Here is a 23,313-nt window from a genome sequence, read left to right on the forward strand (position 1 = left end):
GACGTTAAGACGAGAAGTTGAAAAAGCGACTCGCGCGCAGTCGCCATTACCTCAGATGCCCCACCGCAGTGCTAAGCTGTAATCTACAAGTCTTACGGTAACGCCGTTGTCACTAAACGTTATTGGTTCTGAAAAAATCTTATACCGCACTGGTACGCGAACCAGAGCGCCACGCCGCGTTCGTCTGCGGCGAGCGCGCCCTGCAAAATGGAACGTTTCGCCATCATCGACAGATGGCAGCAGCCCCTTACCCAGGACTCGATCGATCCCCCGCTTTTGTTATCTTTGTTTTTCGCATCCCCTTTTTGAAAAAGAGCGCGCTGCTGAAAAGTATAGTTTCGCGATACGGAGTGAGCCGCGTAATGACACTGGCGGTACCGCGAAAAACCCACTGGTGCGGGGCACAACTCCAATGTCTCTTGTAAAGAACTGCATGCGCCGAAATTGTACGAGTCCAAGCTATCGAACAACATATACCTGATTGCGGCCGAGTCCGGAATTTCACACGATTAATCGGCAACAAGGTGTTTTCGAAAAGTGGGCACATTTTTGTCCCTCATTAACTCTTGTCATAACGTACACGGTCCAAACTAACAAAAAAGACATTCCATGTTTCTTTGTGTTGAAAAAAGCAAACTCGTTTCATTTAAAAATCAATAGAAAAGTTTGTTCATTAGGCTAAAGTTATTATATGACTAGCCATAATATCGATTGATTGATTTTTTGATTGTAGGGTTTAACGCGCCGACGCAACGCAGGCGATTAGGCGCGCCGTAGTGGAGGGCTCCGGATTAATATTGGGGATCTTTTACGCGCGCCGAAATCTCGTACACACGGGAGTTTTTTGATTTTCGCCTCCATCAGAAAAGCGGCCGCTGCGGCCGGGAATCGAACCCGCGACCTCATGCTCAGCAGCACGGCGCCTTAGCCACTGAGCCAACGCGACGGGCATTTGCCACATTACCAAGCCCGGGTTTGTGACTTACCTTTCAGGTGCTCATTGACACTTTTGTTTCTTTGGAACACGAACTCACGAGGGGGTGATGAAAATTTTTATTGCACTTGTTGGTTGCTAGGAGTGCTGCCTCGTCGAGTGGTATCATCAGTCCAGGGCTCCAATGGAGGACGCTATCCGGCTGGCCCGTGCTATCAGCCGTTTCCAGTCTTGAGGGACAGTGCTGGACAGACCGGCCCCCCAATAGGAGAGGGTGAGCCCGTCCGGTGATAATTGCTACTCTTTGGTGAAATAGGCTTGTGAGCAGGGCTATTTCAAGCCGGGCAGTTACCAGGGTATCGTGTGGGAAAGCAAGGGTGTTCGTGGTGTAAGCTTGGAGAGGTGCGCGTTTGGAGCTGCCTCCAGGACGTGGAGTCGGTACGGGGTAACGAGTAGTCGAGCTGAGGTAGTGTTTTCCTGTGTGTGCTGTGGTTGGTGAGGGTGAGTGCGTGGCTGAACGGCTCGTGGGGTTGGGTGATTGAAGGTGATGTCCGGTTCTCCCTATATCTGTCCTTACGCTTGTTTTTTTCGCACACGCGTGTCAGCTGTGGGCAAGCGCGGACGCACGTTCATTCACAAGAAAGGAGGCACGGAAAGGGTCCCAGACAATTCAAATCAGAGGCTGCAGAAAGGCGAAGAAATAAGGATTTGCTGCCAACTGGCGTACGCGAATGGGAAAAGGGGGAAGGGAGGCGGCAACAACCCCCCTCCCCCTTCTTTCCCAAAAGCGTTGAGATTTTAGAGGGAATGGACGGTGCAACTACTCTGTCGTGTGCCTAACATTAAATAGCGTCTACCTATAATTATTTTCATCTAGCAAGCAACGCCTCACGCTTACGTGGCGTCGATGTATTCTCTCACTCTGACAACGATTTCGCAATGCCTCCGAAGAAAAAGTAAAACGAAGAAAATGCTCCAACATTCTGTGGAATACGTTCATGAAACCCGACCTGTCACTTTCAGTTTCGAAGTGTTTCGGCACGAGAGCGTTACAGGTGCCCCACCACGTAAAATTGCGTCTGTCGGTGTGAAGCCTGTGAATTAATGGCACTCAGGGAATTATTGCTATTCGTGCTGTCACAATAAGAACACCGGTTTTTCGCACAATGAGGCACCGAATTGGTTCAATAAAGCCTTTGGTAAGCCTTAAAAATCCTTAAACGTATGCTTTAAAGAAGGCTTACCTGAGTGTGCGAGGGATCAAGTGACAAATGAAGCTCCGATGCTATTACGTGCAAACTCGCTTCGAATTCCCGATAAATGGCTTCAGTTCCCGATGTCGTCTTTCACTACAACCAAAGGCCACGTAATAAGAGTGGCCACCTCATCTAGAGATACTCACAGCATGTGGTTCGCTGCCGCAACATCTCTTCACTTTACATTGTAAGACTTTCGTCGCGGAATATGAACAGAAGAAAAATGTGCAAAACGTTAGTACACAACTGAAATCTTAATTCGCGAAGCTGCCCAAACAGTACCGAAACACGCCAGGACACGAATCAGAAACACCGCAGCGTAAGGTTTGAAAAAGCCGTCTTTAATTTCTCTTTATGTACAGCAATGGTCACCAAGAAAACTGAGCATATTTTGGCACAACGATGTGAGATCACAGGGTAAGCCATCGCACCGACCAAAAAAGCAGATACCGCTGCTGCTTTTTTTCGTCGCGCGATTTTTTTTTTTTTTTTCTCGCGAACATGCCGAAAAAAAAAATCGTCATCTGGAGCAACCAGGCCTGCCGACTCTTATAAAACTCTATACCTTGCCCTCGCAAGAAGAAAATACCAAAGAAGAACAAGTAGACACCAAGAATAGACGCGTTACAGGCGCGGCGGCCCTAGATGACGAACGAAGAAGAATACAAAGCGAACGAGACGCCGCACAAAAAGTGAGCTGTTCGACGACCTTGGCACAACACTAACGACCACCTTGGACGGTAAGACGGCCGCGGTGGCGTGACCAGCACGCGAGACGCGACGGCGTGCTCAGAGGCAATTCCGCTTCGGGAAGACTGCAGCCGTGTACGTATACGCAGCAGAATAGGCGAAACAGCTCGAGCAGATGGTACAGAATCGTGCATCTTAGCCGCCTCATTCGGCGTCGCTCTACACGAGCTCGTACCTGTATTCAATGAAGGAAACCACCTCTTCTGTGCGCAGTGCTCGCGGGTGTGTGCCGAAGTCTTTGTCTTCAGTGCTTTAAGCAACGAGTGAACCAGAGTAGCTGCCTAAGCTGCGCCCGCGGAGATACGACTATGCGGAGATACGACTACGCATGTCAGTATTAGAGCGGGCAGTTGTAAAGGCTCAAGCCACTCAGAAAAAACTTTTCACATTTCTTTACTGCTTTCAGCATTTCTGTTTGCTTTGATGCTGTTGTTCGAGCCTCTCATCAAGAATGTACACCGTCAAGCTCTGCTGGTAATGGGGCGTAAGAGCTTAGTATAAGGCATTCACCTTACGAGGCCTTCACTGTCGAAGTTGCTAATTTATCTATCCATTCTGTGCCACCAATTTTATTTGTCTTTTTCTTCTGTCTAGATCTCCACCTCCAAGGAACTAGAGAGAGTACCTAGAAGCGCCGGTACTTATCACAGCTATACCATTACACGACTTGGAGAGAAGGCGGTACCCACATCAGAATAAGAACAAAAAAGAATCCGTCAGAAGAACACATCTCATTACCTATTGCACACAAAAAAACTGAACTGTTGTTTCTCGTTCACCGGCCAGTTACATTTTTTTTCTCCCGGTTATGTTAAGGCTTATTCATGCAGACGACACCAACAGAAACTTGCTGTTAAGCAAGCATGGAAGATCTCGTGGTACCGCTGCTTGCCTCTGTTCCTTCACGTCAACCTACGTTGCAAGAACTCTAACGTAATTTGTTTTCCCATTTCTTCAACTGACTTAAATGGTATGTTCCGCCCGAAAGGAAGCTACAGCCCTAAGTACCACGTCTTGCTTTAATAGTATCAAGATCTATTTCTCCTTCAGTCTTATTTGAGACCCCCTTCCTGCTTGCATTTAATCCAAGACTCAAATCCTAAGTCCATCTCCCAGATATTAAGAATCGTACCGCTCTTCAAAGACAGTGGACAACGTAAAGTCCCATTTAAGCGCAGATAATTGCACCGTAATAAAACGCGTGCAATAGTCCATCGGGATATCGTCAACCCTTTTGAAAAGATCTTGATATTTCTTCAAGCCTTATGTCATTGGTCCAGGAAAATTACCGGTAAAAAATTGGGGCTTTTATTCGCAGAAGCTGCTCTTGTGCTATGAGGCACGCCGTACTGAAGGGTACCGGATTAATTTTGTACCTTTGGGGATCTTAACAGAAATTATTGAAATGAAACCTAGCCTTCATCGTGAAAGCATATTGACAGGGCGGTTGGCGAAGTAAAGTCTCCGCCGACCAAAGTGCAAAAGACACCGTCCGTGTTACGTACGATCACTTGTAAGAAATGGGTGAATATACCATTGCAGCCGCCTCCTGTGGCTCTAAATAGTGCTATTTCTTCTTTCTTTCTTCTTCCGAAAAGCGATTTCTACAAGTATCGAAAGATTTGTAACCATGCAAAGCGAAAAGCGCTTCGCGAGGATTGCCGCTTTGCGTGGTAATCTCAGTTGCATTTTATGCTGCGTTTAAAAACTTGGCACAGGTTTGCAGAGCAGCTCAGCCGCAGGTTGGTGACATCACCCGCTGTCGAAACAAGCGCGCCGCTTCTCGTTTAAACTTTGCACTCGTGAATTCGGCGGGGAATGTCTTGGCATCAACGGGGCGAACGTCGACGACAACCATTGCGAGCAGTATTGCACGTCTTCTACCCTTCAACTATAATGCTTCGCTTCCCCTCAGTGGCTCAAGATCACATTTTGTTTTTCGGTGCCGTAGAATTAAAGAGGCAAGGAAAAATTAGAGTTTCTCGCATTACTTCAGTTACCGGGACAGTTAGAAGGTCGGCGACGTTTTGCTTCTACAAGCACGGGGAAAGCTAAACGTCAGAGCGCGCGACGATAGAAATCTGGTATTCATTTAGATTCCTACGCGCCCGAGCCAGAATATTTGTCTTTAATTTGGGACAACACGTGCCGCTCCTTTTTTCTCTTTATTTTTTTTTTCCTTTAGACGAACGAACGCAGACGGGTTCAGCGACGCCTTTTATACGTTACGCATTTTTCCTGTTCTCTTTTCTATGCCTGAAAAACCGGCGCGTACCAGACAGAAATGACGTACAAGAAATTTGAGTTAAAACAAAAAAAAATTCTCCCGGGTTCCATCGCTGAAATACTTCTGCTTTGTTCGCGTTTAATCAAAGCCTCGCACGCAGGTGCATTTCGCGAATGTGTACAAAATCTGGACAGCAACAAGCTGCTGTCAAACAGCTCCAGCTCTGTAAAATGGCGCGTCACAACGAATGTGGCGTGCCCAACTTTTTCGCGTACATCGTCAAAAGCACTCGTCCCGACCTCTTCGTCAGCAGCCAAGCGCTTTCCCCCCGAAGTGACAGCGCAGAACGTGCCGGCGCCTGCTCGCGAGAGTAGCAAAACAATCATGGCGTCAAATTGTGCACACCAAAAACTGTTTCTCTTCCTTTTCAGATTCGCCGATTCTCTCGTAAATTAAGGAAGGCTCTTCACTTGCACATCTTATCCCATTGGAAGCGTTCTAAAAATATAGCAAGGGCTTAAAGTGGGGTAAGTTATGTACAAGGCTTAGCAACACTGCTCGGTAGCTAAAAGCCAGACACTTCGAATGGATGCCGCAATATTTTTTCCTTACAAACCCAAGGCTGTTCTGGGCAAGATGGCCTGCGTGAAAGGGGCACTGGGAGTTCCTTCACTGCACAAATCCTCAAACTATACTGACTAGGAGACAGAACGCGACGTTAGACCAGCTGCTTTGATCACAACAAAAACGTAGAGCCTGACGTGGCCCGTTCGTAAGGAGCCGTACAAAGCATGACACACACGTGTTACAAAGCAAAACCACGGCTAGTCAAAAAAAAAAGGTAGAGGTGAGTGAGAAAAAAGCGTCGACACTGTCACACGTATGACCAGACATTTGAGCGTGAGCAAAAACGATGTTCGTATGGCACTCCGAAGAAAGGTCACATTGTCTTCAGGTATGTACACACACACGCACATTGACGTGCGCCACCGTCATCATCAGTCGGCCGAGTCCGACTCATCTTCCTCGACGGACTTGTTGTCCCCGTGGAAGGCCCTCTGCGCGAGCACCTTGACCTTCATGCGCCAGTACTTTCGCTGCAGGTCCGCCACCGCGTGCTGCTTCTTCAGGAGTTCCACCTTCAGTTTGTGCTCCTCCTCGGCGTGCAGGCGCTGAAGCTCCACGAGCTGGCGCTCGGCCACTGCCCGGGCCGACGCGTACGGCCCCCGACCGGGAGGGGGCGGCGCCGCGTCGATGTTGTTCCGGTCTTCGGAGATGTCGCCCGTGCTGTCGTCGGCCAGCTCCACGCTGGCCACGATCTCCTCGACCTCCCCGTTGTCGACCATCTGCGTGCCGCCGACGCTCGCCGAGCTCCTGGCGCCTCCGCCGTTGGGGGACCTGGGGTGGATCCGCACGTCCAGGGGCCCGTTGTCGTCGGAGTTGTTGAGTAGCAGGTGCCCCCCGCTGCAGTTGTCGGCGTTGGGCCTGCGCAGGGGCGACCCGGACGGCTCCGGGGGCTCGGTCTTGATGCGCGGCACGAACTGCGAGCACAGGCCGCCCAGGCTGTGCATGGCCAGGGGCTGCGGCGTCGAGCGCAGGAACAGCTCCATCTCACGAAAGCGGTTGTGCTCCTCGGCTGCTGGGTGCAAGGGGCGGGAGAGGAGAACGAGAGAAAACATTACACACTAGTCTCAGCACCAAAAGCGGCCGGTGCATAGTGGCTCAGTTTGGACTGCACGCGCCAACGTATGCGGCGTCGTGAGGACGTAACGTTATTGCGCTGTTCCTGATTGCACGACCGTGTGCCTGCTTTCATTGAAAGAATCCCCACGTAATGTGTGTATGTATGTATGTATGTATGTATGTATGTATGTATGTATGTATGTATGTATGTATGTATGTATGTATGTATGTATGTATGTGTGTACGTGTGTATGTATGTATATGTGTGTGAATGCATGCAAGGAAATAAAACTTCGAACAAGTAGAGACCACGATTGTTGGCAATGTTTCAGCAGAGACTTGCCTTCGTCAGGGACTTGTAAAGCGACTTGCAGAGACGTGCCTTCTGCCCTGACGAAGGCAAGTCACTTTGCTGAAACGTTGGTAGCAATCATTGTCTCTACCTTGTTCGAAGTTTTCTTTTCTTGCTTTCCCTACCATCTTCCCAGTTTTATTGCTCCATGTATGTATGTGTGTATGTATTTATCTATGTATGTATGTATGTATGTAGGTATGTATGTATGTATGTATGTATGTATGTAAGAAAAAAAACTTCGAACAAGGTAGCGACCACGTTTGTTGCCAACGTTTCAGCAAGAGAATTGCCTTCGTCAGGCAACGTTTGTTGCCAACATTTCAGCAAGAGAATTGCCTTCGTCAGGCAAGTCCTGACGAAGCCAAGTCTCTTGCTGGAACGTTGGCAACAAACGTGGTCGCTATTTTGTTCAAAGTTTTCTTTTCTTGTGTTCCCTATCATCTTCCCAGTTTTATTGCTCCCTGTATGTATGTATGTATGTATGTATGTACGTACCTATGTATGTATGTATGTATGTATGTATGTATGTATGTATGTATGTATGTATGTATGTATGTATGTATGCACGCACGTGTACGTGTGTCGTCAAGACACTTATACCAAAGTAACCGTCATTTAGCACTTGTTTGTTACAATTAGATCATGATCCGATTTCAACGACTTCGGTGTGAAGGAGCATAAATGTTTAGAGATGTAACTACCATGGACGTAGGCGCACATGCACGATCAAATAATGTCACAAGAAAATAGGCGCCGACCGGGGTACAACAGTCACGGACAAATGAAACGTAAACACAAAAATACGAACCAGAACACACAAATTGCGCCATTTCTTTCCATTCAGGTCATAGTGAGGCGCGGCTTAATTACAGTAACAAAGTTTGGAAACCTGGCTTTCCAAATATAGATATAGCGCGCTATTATTCGACCTCCACGAACAGTATTTCTCAATTTTGCGTGTTTTGGCTCAATTTTCGCATTCGCATTTCATTTGTCCGTAACTGAGCATACAGTGGCGGCACCTGGTGGGTAATTATGTCAACGTTCACTCCCGGGTATTGTAGGGTTCTAAAGCTTTAGCATAGCGTAAAGCTTGAGTTTTCTAACACCGTATGGGTATGAGCTAGTTGGTACTCCGTTGTAACTCCGCTAAGCGCAGCCAAGGAAACACAGGACGTGGGAGACAAGGACCAGCGCTAGAGTTCTGAGCTTGAGTTTTCGCCCGCGTAACGAATAGAACTTCTGCAGTGCAAATGCCCTATAAGATGCTCTTGTTCTTAGTGCGCGCCCACATTCAAGGGAAATTGGACAGAGGGGTTGCTGCACGCACCGTTTCTTCTGAGGTCTCGCCGCTGCCCATGGCGTGCGATACGGCGCGTGACTAGAGTTTTAGCATAGCGGCTAGAGTACGTTAATCTGCAGGCGTCGGGTATCGGGACCAATCTGGGCATGTGCGCATTCGTTTCGGTGCCCACTGCGCCCGTGAATTCGTTCTGGTGAGAGGTGGCCCTCCTAATGTGCACCATGCCCACGCGCGCATGCGTAGTCATATCCCGGTACCCACCGCCGGTAGCGTAGCGTACGCTAGCCACTATGCTAACACTCTCTACACTGACACACTAACGGTAACAGAGTAGTGAGCTGGGCAAGTTGGTATGGCGTCATTCTGGGCAACAGCGCGAAAAAGATGCTGTGGTTCGTGATGTTTCGTTGTTTTGTATCCTTGTTATCAGCCCGGTGCGCCTCACTGTTTATTCTTCACGAGTTTAATGTTTAGGTGTTGAGTGCTGACGATGTGGGAGAGAGGGGGTCCGGGGGAGTGTGTTGGATTCGGATGTTTTTGTGTTTTTCTCTCTCCCTATCTTCTGTTGTAAACGTTAATTTTCCGCACGGATCGCGTGAATAAACCCAGTTGTGAGTCAGCGCTCGTCCTGTCCGTTTCTTTCGTCCACGCCTTTTTCGCGCTGTTGCCCAGAATGACACACTAACGGTCAGCGAGAAGCCGCGTAGCTTGACCAGGCGCTTAAAGTGGAATTCGAGTAGTCCATAACACGCTAGCGTCCAACTAACCCTGTGAACTTGCCCCGACGTAGGATCCGAGTGCTTGGCGCAACACAAAAAAATGTGCGGAAATGCCGGCAACTGTCTGCCAATGCGTAAGCATTCCTACGCAGCTTCTGTTGATTTTGCGTTTTTTTTTAACCAATAATCTACATTTCCACTATTACCGCTATTTTGAGCAGGTACAGGGCGTTACACGGTGGTGCATTCAGTGAGTACGCATTCTCTTCCGAGCACCCTCCAGCACCCACCATGTAACGCCCCGCATCTGCACAAAAATGCACGATTGGCGAAGCTACATTTAATCGTCATAATAGTGCAAAAGATTAGGGTAGAAGAAAAGCTGACAAGCCCAAGAAATAAAATACTCCGAAATAAAAAAAATGTATAGCTTATGCATCACCTGCATACGGAGGACGAGAACAAAAATTCCTCCTAGAAACAAACCTAAACCCGAATAAAAAATCGTGAGAAAGCACCAACCTTAACGCCGTACATGTGCACAAATATATGCATAATTAGCGAATTAAACACATTTAACCACTATAATAGTGCAAATGTACAGCATTTGTCGGATATTTAATAAAAATAAAAATTTAACCACTATAATAGTGCAAATGTACAGCATTTGTCGGATATTTAAAAAAATAAAAATTCAGATAGTCAAAAACTAAAAAAATAGCCCAATAAAATTCACGAGGAGGAATAAACGTTTATTGCTCCCATGGAAGACGACGAAAGGAGCGGAACATGGTAGCCAAATCAAGAATGTCCGTCTTATAAGGCGAAAAAAATTTAAAAAGCCTCCGAATCGTTTTGACTGCAGCGAAAACACTATTCACATATCTTGCACAATTTGATCTACTGTGCAAATGGAGAATACTGGCCGAATGAACATTTTTAAAACAACAAAGAACGATGTAAGACGATTAATCATTTTCTAAATCTCTTGCCCGGCCTTTAACGAACTCCGCACGTGTCTACGTGTGAGTCGTTCCGAATAAATCAGCCCCCGTTATGAGCCACTTAACTAGATGATGGAGAATAGCTGCTAAAGCCACTTTTGCCGAATAGCTGCTAAACATCGTCCATCAGTCGTAGATTTCGTACCTTGCCTCAGTGCTTATCTCACGCAGTGCCTACCACAACTACGTAGTGCAACCTCGCTATAAGGCAGTCATCCATGGAGGGCTGAACGAATACGCCAAGAAAAGTGGTGCAGCTCGACCCACATCGGCCAAGGAATACAGGTTGAGAGTGTGACAGAGCCTTTAAGCCCAATTGTAGTGTTGGTGCGTATACATTGAAAGGAGCTTTCGAAGACGCAATACTCGCTGCTGCAGTGACAGGAATGGCATTTGCTTTTCTGTACCCATCAGTCACGTCACGACATCAATCAGAGCAGAGTTCTCCATTTTACGAGTTGCCCGGAAGTTTCTTAATTTTTAGAGATGGCTGTCCTTGGTCGGATAATGGTAAAACGTATCTGTAACGTGTGCTTGGACAGAGCAAATTCTCGTACACTGGACTTATTCCCCACTACAGGGATTCGACATTTAGCAATCCAGCATCCAGATAGGACCAGAAAAGGGAGCTCACTGTAAACTGTCTTGACGACAAAAACAAAACTGTAGCGCGACATAAAAAAAATCCCGGGCCATCTCCACTAACGTGAAGCCCGGTGAGGGGCGAAGCATGCAGTGTGTAAGTGTATCCTTGGCGCCTTGACATTTTTGCCAACGGAGATGAAACCGTTGTGAGGTGCAGGTATACAGCTTTGCTGTGAAGACTTTTGCCTTTGAAACACGAAGCTCTCTAGCGCGAGGCGTAAACGAGTGTCCCGGTGTTTTTTTTTTTTAGTACACGTTACGTTCTAGCGCGAGGCGTAAACGAGTTTTCCGGGGTTTTAGTACCGTGACTACATGAGACGGACGACGATTACGACGTCGACGACGACAGGAGACGCCACAGCCCCAGTCCCTAAGGGGCTTCGCCCCCTAATAAACTAACAATCTTTAAACAAGCAAAGAAGGCTTACTTTCCCCGGTAGAATAAAGTGCATTAGCGGATTTAGCGCCGTCGATGCAGCTTTGCAAATCTGTAGGCGGGCACAGTCACTTCATAGGAAAAAACAAACAGACAAATGAACATATAAAACGAATGCACACATTTGAGGAGGATACAAGAAATATAGCGCTGCTCTGCAACCACGCAAAAATACCATGACCGCTATGCAAATGGTTTTTTCTCGGACCTCCATCGGAGTTCTCACACTTGCGTAAATCAACAGGAGATTATCTGTACTAGGGCTGCAGAGACTAAAAACGAAGAAAATGCTCAGCTGGACAGTGCGTGAGAAACTTCATAGATATGCGCACAGCGACGCGCACGCCGATATCGTATGCACACTATCAAGGTTCGCTTAAATTAGCGTATAGTGCTTGGACCGACCAAACAAATGACAAACGGACGTCCAGTTACGGCACAGGCCATCATGACGATAATAATACAGCAACGCGTTCGTGATTGGTTTGGATCAGGTGGAGTTACCGGATCTGGACAGTATGTAAGTGCTTTCCCGGTTCATTTCGACCGAATAACCAACCGTTTTACTGTTATTGATACAATCAAAGATGTAGCACCGCCCCAACCTGCACGTAAAGCCTGATTTACCTTGTCGCGTACAGTAGCTTAGAAAACGTACTATACTCCTTGCGCTTGCGCCAACATCAAGCCAAATTTCCACAACTTTGAACTGGAATGTTACGGTAGTCTCGTTTATACGGAATGTCAGGCCACGAAAAACGCGACATAGGAGCAGATTTTCAGTCACATCAAGAATATGCCACACCCTCCTGAATTTTTATTTAACGATGTACAGTTACCTAGATTCTAATTTGTACACTGCGTAGAGATCCCACAATCGCCGCACCTCACCAGCGACGCAGGCAGTGACACGGGTTTTTTTTTTCTGTTTACCTATTTCTAACGTCACAAATGTGTTTTCTCACTCTCTATCCATCACTCTCCCCCACCTCTTCAAAAATAAAGAATAGATGCGAACTTCTTTTAAAGTCCGCTGTTGTGGCCCAGCATAATATACCACACCCGCGCACCGACAGGATATAAGGGGGCGGCGCTGCCCGCCTGCTGTCTCCTCGGAGATGACGTTACGTACGTGCGAGAAAAGTCCTCGGCAGGAGTCTCGGGAGACCCCTCGGAGCGTGTTCGGCACCCCACGGCGACGATGTCCCCAGCTGCGCCGGCGCCGCAAACGGAGGCGGGACCATGGGTCCAACGGCGCGGCGCTTGGTCGCCGGCGGCTCGAGGTGCCAGTCCGGGTTCACTTGCCTCGCGGCCACGCGGTCGGGTCCCCGGTTCTCAAGCATGCCTACAGCCAGCGCGCACGCAGGGCCCCCGCACTATCGCCAATCGAGTGGTCGCACACTCCCATTGCCAGGCCGCGCGTTTCTTTTCCGCCTCACGAGTCGTGCAATCCCCAGCGAGGTTCTCGGTAACGAGGGGCTCGGCCGCTATCTTCAGGCGGGGTCGACCGCGCTGACTGGAACGCTCGTCGCGGGTCTGGTTATCACGTCCTCGTGTCGGGGATCCTCGCTGTGCCCCCCGCGAGAGCTATCTTTCGCGGACGGCCGGGCCCAAAAAGCCACGGGTCCACTTCCCGGTTTCGACGACCCGATACTGAAGGAATAGCTGCACACCTCGCCGCGCGACCGCTGTCGAGAGATTGGTTATTTTCGCCGCCGAAGATCCACGCTTCTCTTTAACTAGACCACTTTTTTTTTTAACTAGACCGGTACACTATCAACTCCGATCCTTCTCCTGGCTTTCGGGACAAATTCTTCTTTTCGTTCCGGCGACATGTTCGATATCATGTTGCCAGGGGCACCGACGCCGCTACTTGCAAAAGCGGTGAGACACTAAAGCGGATGTCTCTCAAAACGGGAAAGATTTAACAGGCGGACCGCGACTCTCATAGTATACTCCGTGTTTGTTCAGCTACCGTAAGATGTTTCGCATTTCGAAAAACTAGCCGAGAGCAAGGAAATTACCGACGGTGTTTTCCCTCACATTTTATTGCAACGCAGAGTAGGCCGTCACGAACCGCAAGCAACGAAGCAGCATTCCATATAATTGTTGTAAAAGCTACCTACCAAAGTTGTGGGATAAATTTTTGCAGGTTTGCCAGTCATTATACACGCACAACTGCCCCATATCATAGATTATTTTTGACAAGATTCTGCCCGTATCTTGTCACAGTTTGTGATATCACATATCCTAGTGTAGCAAACGACTTACCCACCTTAGTTCCTTTTGTCTTTTTTTTTTTTGAAGGGCTGTAAACACCAATTACGGTATATTATTTGGAAGTGGACGAATTTATGATGTTCAGGCTCCATGGGATCGGCCACAAAAAGGGGGTCAAAGGCTCGACTTTGATGACTGAGTAAGGTTGTAGGTTTTAATCTCAACCGCTGCCAACAAGTTTGAAATTGAGTGGAGTACGCGCGCGGACTTCTTTTGTCATGCACTTTCTCGTCCTCTTATCTTTTTACAGCAAATTACACGCATAAGCAGAAGTTCCAAACATATCACGGTGAAACATGCGCTTTGAAACGTTGGGCCGCGATAATCATACTACAAAAACTTACATAAACAATCCCGAAAGAAAACGTTCCACGACGTAAGTACTGCGGGGTATGCGACGTATGTTCCGTGCAAGCGGAATCTCGCAGAAAGGTATTCTCGCTCTAATACTGCGGCAGTTAGCGTGATAACTTAGCCGAGCGCAGAACACCATGCTTGAACTAACCCCTACGACACGCAGCAATACGAACGATGATAAACTTGATTGTGGGGTTTAACGCGCCAAAGCTGCGCCTGGCAATAAGGCGCGCCGTAGTAGAGGGCTCAGGATTAATTTCGACCATCTGGGGATCTTTAATGTGCGCCGAAATCTCGACACACGGGCATTTTCGCTTTTCGCCTTCACCTGAAAAGCAGCTACCACGGCCGGGATCGAACCCCCGTCCTTGGGCTCAGCAGAACAGCGCCTTAGCCACTAAGCCACCGCGGCGGGAACGAACGAGAATGTTCGCCCAAAATCCTTGAGGGAAGTGTAAATTTAGGAAGTTGGTACTGACCTTCGAAGGCGAATGTTAGGACGTATTGTTAAGTATGTAAGGTTTACATACATACATACATACATACATACATACATACATACATACACACACACACACTCACGCATGCAAGCGTACATACATATAAATACACATACATACATACATACATACATACATACATACATACATACATACATACATACATACATACATACATACATATATACATACATACATACATACATACATACATACATACATACATACATACATACATACATACATACATATATACATACATACATACATACATACATACATACACCCGCCGCGGTGGCGCAGTGGCTAAGGCGTTGCGCTGCTGAGCACGAGGTCGCGGGTTCGATTCCCGGCCGCGGCGGCCGCTTTTCTGATGGAGGCGAAAAGCAAAAACGCCCGTGTGCATGAGATTTCGGCGCACGTTAAAGATCCCCAGGTGGTCAAAATTAATCCGGAGCCCTCCACTACGGCGCGCCTCATCGCCTGCATTGCGTCGGCGCGTTAAACCCTACAATCAATCAATCAATCAACATGCATACATGCATACATACATGCATACATACATACATACATGCATACATACATGCATACATACATGCATACATACATGCATACATACATACATACATACATGCATACATACATGCATACATACATGCATACATACATACATACATACATACATACATACATACATACATACATACATACATACATACTTTTTTTACGTGTGTAAGTGCGTTACTTTTTATTAAGCCTCGAAATCACTATCAGAACTGATTGATATGCTTGAGGTTGTGGTCGAGTTCAGCGGTGGCACCAGAAACTCCGATTTCGAAAAGAACTGATAAGGAATCGTTACACAAGGCATCGTCCCACACCGCGCGACATATTTACCAAGAATCCGCTGGCAGTAAGCCAGCGAGGGCGCTATCCAAGTATGTATGTCCTAACTCTGCGGGCCGAATATGAACAAGACCCATTCGTGGACAATGACTACAAGCTATAGCACGTGTGTTTGCGCTGGATACGTAGTACAATTAGGTGTTTTAAAAAAAAGCCTTTGGGAACTTATGCCTGCCAACGCGCATAGCAGGCGAGAGACTGCGGATACTTATCAACGGCTTTGTAACGGCTACATCATATTTGCGTCTCTTCCTTCGCTTTCGTTTCCCTGACTAGGGAACCACTCCCACTTTACGGCTCAATAAAGTTTCGTACTACAACTACTACTGTGCTCGGGCAAAGAATAACAATGAAGTATTAAACTGATTTGCGTATTGATGTGCAAATGTTTAGTAATGTATCGTCATCGCTTGCATTTGGTCTCAGTGGTATTACTTGCTTACGCTATCTGTATTCTGGAATTAATGTTTATATAGCTTCATCTTCCCCGCTTTGTTTAGACAATGCAATATCGCCATTTCTACGCTTCTTTCAGCTTGCTTAAAGGACATTACCGATCCCGCACGCCATTTTGTTTCGGCATATTGTGCCTTTTTGCACCACGAGGCCATCCGCTGGATTGCTGGCAGCCAAAATTTTTAGACTTCCTGTTTTAGGGCGACCATGGGGCCGCGACAGCAGCTTCTGCGCTGCCTACACGTGAGGAGCAACGGTAGAAGTCGGCATTGCTTCGTACGTACGGATGGACGGGGACATTTTTTCCAAGTTAGGTTCCGATGAAATACATCAGTGGACGAGCATGTACAGAGAAGAAAAGTGCACGCATAAGCTGAAATCGTGGTGAAGATTAATAAACTAAACTAAAAAAAATTCAGTGCCCTTCCGCTCTGTGATGAAGGATGACTAGCAAAACTGTGGTACCGAGCCTCAACGTGAGCGACAATATGCTTTGACCGGGCCGTAGTCAAAAGGGTGCACGACGCAAAACACGCTTGTTTGTAATTTGCGAATGAACATACTGCCTCGTTAATTACCTCAATGAAATTTAGTTTTATTCAAGTGGACAAACATGGCGCTGTCCGTTTCCCTCTCGTATACAAAAGCTCGTGGATTGACAGCTGACGAGAATTCCACAATATTTACGACTTCGCTGTGAACTGTGTAATTTTCAGAAGAAAATAAAACACCGGGTCATGATACAGTCGTCCTCGCGACTAATTATCGCACAATTTGCTTCGGGATAGTTTCAATAAAACAAGAGTTAGAGCCACTTATGTAATGATACTCCCTCCAAAGATGGTCGTGCTTCACTGCAACACTCCATGTGGAAAAGCCGTCTAACGGAAACCGAGATTACAACGATCCTCCTGAAGTCGGCTTCACCTCTAAACACAAACGCATTGCTGGGAAGACATTTTATTCGGGGGAAATACAAGCCGGTATAAAATTTGAAGGCCCTAGGACTTTCTTTTAATTTTTCTGGGAGTTTTTCCCTGCGCTGAAGGTGCATAGTTTTACGATCCCGGTGGTTTGAGTGGGCGCCGCAACGTGACGCTCCACTTCTTCTCTGGCGCTCTTTGCCCTTGTTGGCCTTGCGCCATTAAACGCCAACCATCATCAACGTGACGCTCCGCTCGCTTGCGATTCTGGTCTACATCGCTCAGTCGCTCTGTTGCCGGACACGATCTGCTGGATCCTAGCAACAGACAGCTTTGCTGTAAAAAAAAAAGAACTTCCCACGTGACCACATTCAGCACCACACGCCATAAGCCGTATTCACCGCATCTGCCTCATACGGTCAAGCCAAACATATGCGCCGCGAAACAACAAGTTGCTGCCATTTTAGCCACCAGTCCTGAGCCACCAGTCCATTTTAGCCACCAGTCCTGCAGAATAGCCAGTCCAAGAGGCGAAATGCGAAAATATAGAGAACATTTTCATTTCATATTCTCGTTCGACCACGCCTCGCCATTGTAACGTGACCTTTATCGCTTAATAATAGCGTTCATTTTGTGCTGGACCCGTGTACGGCGCAACATCCGCCGCACCCCGTCCTTTTTTATAGTTGGTACATAAATACAATTCGCGGTCATTTTATCAAGTATCAGTCGCAGTGTCTATTTGCAATATGCACGGGAGGTCGAGAAACGTACATGACAAGTCGTGCTTCCCGAGCGTAGATATCTCCGCGTAGTGTAATACACGACGCCGGGATCAAGCGTGCAATCTTTCCGGAAACGCGCCAACGCTGTCTTCCGCCGATGCGCCCGCTGCTGGCGGCGTACTCGCATGACACATACAATGGAGTGCGCTTAGCGTGAGAGGACGATAATTGTTGACCCGCAGTCGGGAATGCCGTCAATGCCGCATCGCGAGTGGAAGGTGCTCCCGCGCTCGTTATCGCTCCAGTGGGGGGCCCGTTTCGGTACCAGACGATATCTCGTGAGCGAGATAGGGATCATTGCGGCTGTCAAGGAGCAGCGACCTCACATGACAACACGGCGACCAATTTCTCCTCCGTGTGGTTTGCACTCGTTGCGTCGTATTATTAAGCGCGTGCGTGCGTGCGTGCGTGCGTGCGTGCGTGCGTGCGTGCGTGCGTGCGTGCGTGCGTGCGTGCGTGCGTGCGTGCGTGCGTGCGTGCGTGCGTGCGTGCGTGCGTGCGTGCGTGCGTGCGTGCGTGCGTGAGTGAGTGAGTGAGTGAGTGAGTGAGTGAGTGAGTGAGTGAGTGAGTGAGTGAGTGAGTGAGTGAGTGAGTGAGTGAGTGAGTGAGTGAGTGAGTGAGTGAGTGAGTGAGTGAGTGAGTGAGTGAGTGAGTGAGTGAGTGAGTGAGTGAGTGAGTGAGTGAGTGAGTGAGTGAGTGAGTGAGTGAGTGAGTGAGTGAGTGAGTGAGTGAGTGAGTGAGTGAGTGAGTGAGTGAGTGAGTGAGTGAGTGAGTGAGTGAGTGAGTGAGTGAGTGAGTGAGTGAGTGAGTGAGTGAGTGAGTGAGTGAGTGAGTGAGTGAGTGAGTGAGTGAGTGAGTGAGTGAGTGAGTGAGTGAGTGAGTGAGTGAGTGAGTGAGTGAGTGAGTGAGTGAGTGAGTGAGTGAGTGAGTGAGTGAGTGAGTGAGTGAGTGAGTGAGTGAGTGAGTGAGTGAGTGAGTGAGTGAGTGAGTGAGTGAGTGAGTGAGTGAGTGAGTGAGTGAGTGAGTGAGTGAGTGAGTGAGTGAGTGAGTGAGTGAGTGAGTGAGTGAGTGAGTGAGTGAGTGAGTGAGTGAGTGAGTGAGTGAGTGAGTGAGTGAGTGAGTGAGTGAGTGAGTGAGTGAGTGAGTGAGTGAGTGAGTGAGTGAGTGAGTGAGTGAGTGAGTGAGTGAGTGAGTGAGTGAGTGAGTGAGTGAGTGAGTGAGTGAGTGAGTGAGTGAGTGAGTGAGTGAGTGAGTGAGTGAGTGAGTGAGTGGGAGGACCTAGCCTTGCAGGGAGTGCCGCAATTGGGAGTTTGTTCCCGGAACTGGTTCTCCGGCTGCACTTTTGTGATCGCGTGGCTACTGACGGACAGGGCTAACCTAAAAATGGTCGAAAATACGCCAACAAGCCAGTCATTAGGCAAATAAGTGGGCAAGCAAGCCTGCAAGTAGCAAGCAAGAGAGAGAGAGAGACGCGCGCCACATTCGGGCTTTTCGCAGAGCTCGACGTTTGGCCAAACTTTCCGTGCAGCCCAATGCCACTTCTCAGCTTAGGTTACGTGGCCTTCCAATAAATATGAGCCAGTAAGTGGTAACAAACGCAATCAATTGTTTGCCAAGACAAGGTCGCGATAAAACGTTCTGAGAAAAAAAAAATGCTGCTCCCCTCGTCCACTCGGAGCCGTCTTATCGCTTCGAGAGCCGCCGCTACGACTATGCACCTGAATGGAGCCAAGATTTGTGGTCAGCACTTTTCGCTTCGCACAGCGCAACAAACAGTGCTTATAAAGCAGGCACAGGCATTTAACAGGCAAAAAGAAAGGCAGTAACTGAGCGCGACTGCAGCTCTCGGCTTCGTTCAACGGTGAGAGAAAGGGGCCGAACTAACACGTACTACGGCGCGCAGTGGCGCATTGGCTTGACGCGACTGTTACGCCAGATGCAAGCTAGCGAATAGAAACGTGCCGTCAAGATGGTCGCGAAGCCCCAAAAGGGTGTACTGATATAAGCATGGTAACTGTATGCGTTCAAATCTGCTGCCCGGACGTTCACGAACTGCTCGAAAGAAGTGAATGGGCAAAGATTTAGCTTCTTTGGCCCACGTGCCGGAAGCTGTGTATGCGGCTGAGTGTATTTTCCAAAGCTTGTGATTATATTACATTTTCTCTGCCATGTTGATATTATTGTTTTTGCGACGTATATATACACTAGTCTCATTTGTTGGTTTGTTTTTATACATCACAATTCAGTTGTTACGCCTTGTGCCCTCTCATTTGCCGCCACTGCACGCTTACGCATCGAAGCCTGCACAGCTTTTTAAAACTGTTTTAAAAGCGTGTTCGCTCTCTCGTGTTCCTAATATCAGGTGAAATGTAATACACCAGAAAGCTTTGCGACACAACTTTCAAACAGGACAAGAACACACAAAATAACAAAATACTGACTCCATCATGGCATGATCAGTTAAGTGAAGGCTATTAAGTGAGCGCGCGAGCATGTACATGCATGTTCGTGTGTTAGTAGTGAAGCCGCCTTTGAAGGGGCTTCATAGGGATACATGGAGCCATATGGAGGCAATCAATAAAAAGACCCTCGAGTCTTCATGTTTTGATACGACTGTTTATGCTGCCGAAAGGAGAGGACTAAGTTGTGTGTGTGGTGTGTCGCCTGGCTGGGGTTGTGATAGCCAACAGCATGTAAATATATCGCGGCAAATCCAAACACGGGCTCTGTTATTTGCACTGCCTCCCGTAACATCTTTGGTATAGGTTACGGTGTTCATAACCACCGCGGACCTACACCATCGCTTCGTTTCGGCTCCTGGAGCCCTTTCCTGACACCCGTTCCCCCAACCCCGCAACAGGCATGACCGCAACAGACAATGATGATGAAAGATGAGCGCCTGGAAAAAAAAATTGGTCTCGTATCTGCTCATTTCGTTGCAAATGCCTCCATTCTCTTTTCCGCTCACCTCTCATGCAGTTCCTCTCCCTTCTCGTTCCTCCCAAGATAACACGCTAGAGGTTTGCTCGTCAATTTAAATTTACCGCGTTCCACTGCTCCAAGTCGGGTGTCTCGATGCCAGCGCAGCCGTACGGCGGAGGCGCGCGTGAATTGAGGCACCCCACTACAAAGTTTATAGAACCACGTTGCCCTGCTCCACGAGCGTTCCAAGCGGAAAGATTCCATCTTGTGGAACCTTCTGTTGCTATTGCCGTTTGATTTCTTAAATGCTACCAGGAGGTGGCGCGGGCAACAGCAGGCGACGGTTTCCTGTCGTTGATGTAGTCTCTCATTTGCTATCGTGAAAACCAATCATCCATGAACTTTTTAATAAAGGTACACTGTAAATATCACTCGAGCTTCATCCTGCCGGGTTATAGAATTTCCCCTCCAAGACCACTCCTTCTCCCGTGTCATAAAGTCCACGATCACCACATGCCACCAAGTGACTCACTTGGTCCGACGGGTGGTCAAGCGGCTTGGGGGCATCGATGAACGCAGAGCCAGTCAGCTGGTAACAGCCTTCGCCCTGAACAAAATCTTGTACTGTCTCCCATACTGCACATTAACACAGGCACATATGCGAATTGTTCTATCTGCCCTTAACACACTTTACAAAGCTGCCCTGCGTCTCCCAACACACGCCTCTACAGAGAAATTATATGCCACAGGTCTCTTCCTTCCTCTTCCTGATCTTCTGCGCCTCCACAGAGATCGACAGCTGGGCCGCCTGTCTGGCTCCGCGCAGGGCCATTGGCTGCTTCAGCGGGCGGGCATCAGGCCCATTGACTTTCCCCTGCACACCCCCCAATGGCCCCTTCCCAGTAACCTCCGCTGTGCCCCCATTCCATCCAACATGACCCCACACCTTCACGAGGGCAGACGGCAAGCTCGCGCGTTTAACCGCGACCCCTTCCCCCCGGACACTGTCACATGCTATGTTGACGCGGCATATTACCCAGCTTGCGGCTCCACTGCTTGCGTAATTATGTCCCGCCCCACTGACACCCCAATAACCTCCACAGCAGGCCCTTACTCCCATCCTACTTCTCCCTTAGCTCTCGAACTCGCGGCGATCGTTCACGAAACTAGAGAACTAACTTCCCTACCCCCTTCCACCCGCTATCGCATATGCTCCGACACCATGGCGACGATTCGAGCTCTTCGCGACAACCGAATTGCCGAAGATCTGCATGACGACCTCTCTGAAACTCTCTCGCTCCTCTCCCCTGCCTCGGTCGCTGTGGTGTGGGTGCCGGGCCACTCAGGGATTATTGGCAATCAGCTGGCTCACCAGCTGGCCCGCGAGATTACTAGCCGGGCGCCGGTGATCCCTTGGCCTTTCCCTCCCATGGCGGACGAGGCATATTTCTACAAGAAAACCCTCAAAGAGCACTACCAACACCTCCGGCACTCGCTACAGACTCTTCCGCCACCACACATTACCCTATCCATTGCACAAGTGCACACCCTTCGGGCAATCCAGCTGAACACCCTCACCACTGCGGCACGTCTTTACCACTATGGCTATCGCTCCGACCCATACTGTCCCAACTGCCCCGCTAAGTACGCATATGTTGAGCACATCATTTTCTCCTGCCCCGCTGCCCAGCAGTCTCTTCATTACACTAACCCCCCTCCTCCCAACTGGCGAGTGTGGTTGGCGTCGGCGGCCCTCGTTGACCAGCGGGCCATGATTCTTCTTGCGGAAGAGTACGACGCATGTCTTAATCTGACCAGAAATAAAGTTTTTTTTCTCTCTCTTTCTATGTATTGATTTTCTGCTTTATATTTTCGTAATGCCTTGATCTTGTTCAACAATGTTGGCAGGTATGAACTCTGACACCGGACTTAAGACTTTTAGGTTTGGCTGTGGGTATATAAGAATATTGCGCAGCTTTTGCTTCACTTTGGTCGGGTTGCTGAATCGAGTCAGAGACAGACATACAGCCAGACCGAAATTTCTGCTTTTAAGTAGCTCAAGAAAGACAATCGTCTTTAAAACAGTTCACGACTCTCCGACAATGCCCACTTGAGAGTTACTGAAAAAAAATCCTTCACTGCTGCTCTTGAGAACAGCGTGTTTCCCCCCCCCCCCCCCCCCCCAAAAAAAAAAAAATGCTTCCGAATCATTGCAGTACAAACACGCAAGCGACCCGGCCCGACCGCGTGAGAAGATGGGTATCACAGGAAGTGTATCAGTTTACAGTTAGTCTGGTCGCGGGCGCAGGCTCCTATCGCTGTGCGGCGGAGTTTACCGCCCAAGAAGGCGTTCCCGCGGCGCGCGAGCGTATGGGGCCGTGTTTCACCCGGGCGCTTGAAGGTACTTCGATTTCCAACCGCCAGCTCACTTATGTGCCCTGGCCGATTGTGCTTCGCAGAGCCCAAAGGGCGCCACTGATAGCCGCGCCCGCATTTCTAACCGCAATATAGCCTCGATTATCGGCAAGAACCACAAACAAGTTACGAAGGACATCCGTTAAATAACCGCCAAGTGCGAGCGGCAGCGTTTTGAGTACCCAGTTATCGTCAGTTTCAAGTTAGCTGAAGAGAAGAATGGGCAGGCGTGGCATGCCGAGTCATGCATTTCTTCCGAAAAGTCGGCGCATGCAGCCATTCCGAGCCGAAGCACAAGGAGGCCGTTTTGAACTTATAGCTTAGTTCGAGCACTTATTCCAAGGGTCTGTTTCTAGAAATCTTCTTGTACCTTGAAACGCGGCCGTTTACGATCAAGCAAGAACCGCGTCATTCTCGGCAATCGGAATTCGAAGGAGAACAGAACTGGGCCCGTTTA

The 23,313-nt window shown here is 48.6% G+C and overlaps 1 protein-coding gene across 3 annotated transcripts in view; it reads right to left on the reverse strand.

The window, feature by feature from the left end:
* Nucleotides 1-2,510: 2,510 nt before the first annotated feature.
* LOC144178879 (uncharacterized) overlaps nucleotides 2,511-23,313 on the reverse strand; it is a 38,339-nt gene continuing 17,536 nt past the window's right edge. The window contains exons 1-2 of one of the 3 annotated variants that reach the window (XM_077707030.1): nucleotides 12,445-12,850; nucleotides 2,511-6,803 (exon numbers count right to left, since the gene is read on the reverse strand). In XM_077707030.1, coding sequence (XP_077563156.1) covers nucleotides 6,166-6,803; nucleotides 12,445-12,655 — 849 coding nt within the window. In that variant the 5' untranslated portion in view covers nucleotides 12,656-12,850 and the 3' untranslated portion in view covers nucleotides 2,511-6,165. Of the gene's footprint in view, nucleotides 6,807-12,444; nucleotides 12,851-23,313 lie in introns of those variants that run through there. The other 2 variants (XM_077707029.1, XM_077707028.1) reach the window with 2 other exon arrangements.

Source organism: Haemaphysalis longicornis, unplaced genomic scaffold (genome assembly GCF_048455015.1).
Source record: "Haemaphysalis longicornis isolate Haplotype H1 unplaced genomic scaffold, Haemaphysalis longicornis Haplotype H1 scaffold_4, whole genome shotgun sequence".
In the NCBI taxonomy this organism is placed as follows: Eukaryota; Metazoa; Arthropoda; class Arachnida; order Ixodida; family Ixodidae; genus Haemaphysalis; species Haemaphysalis longicornis.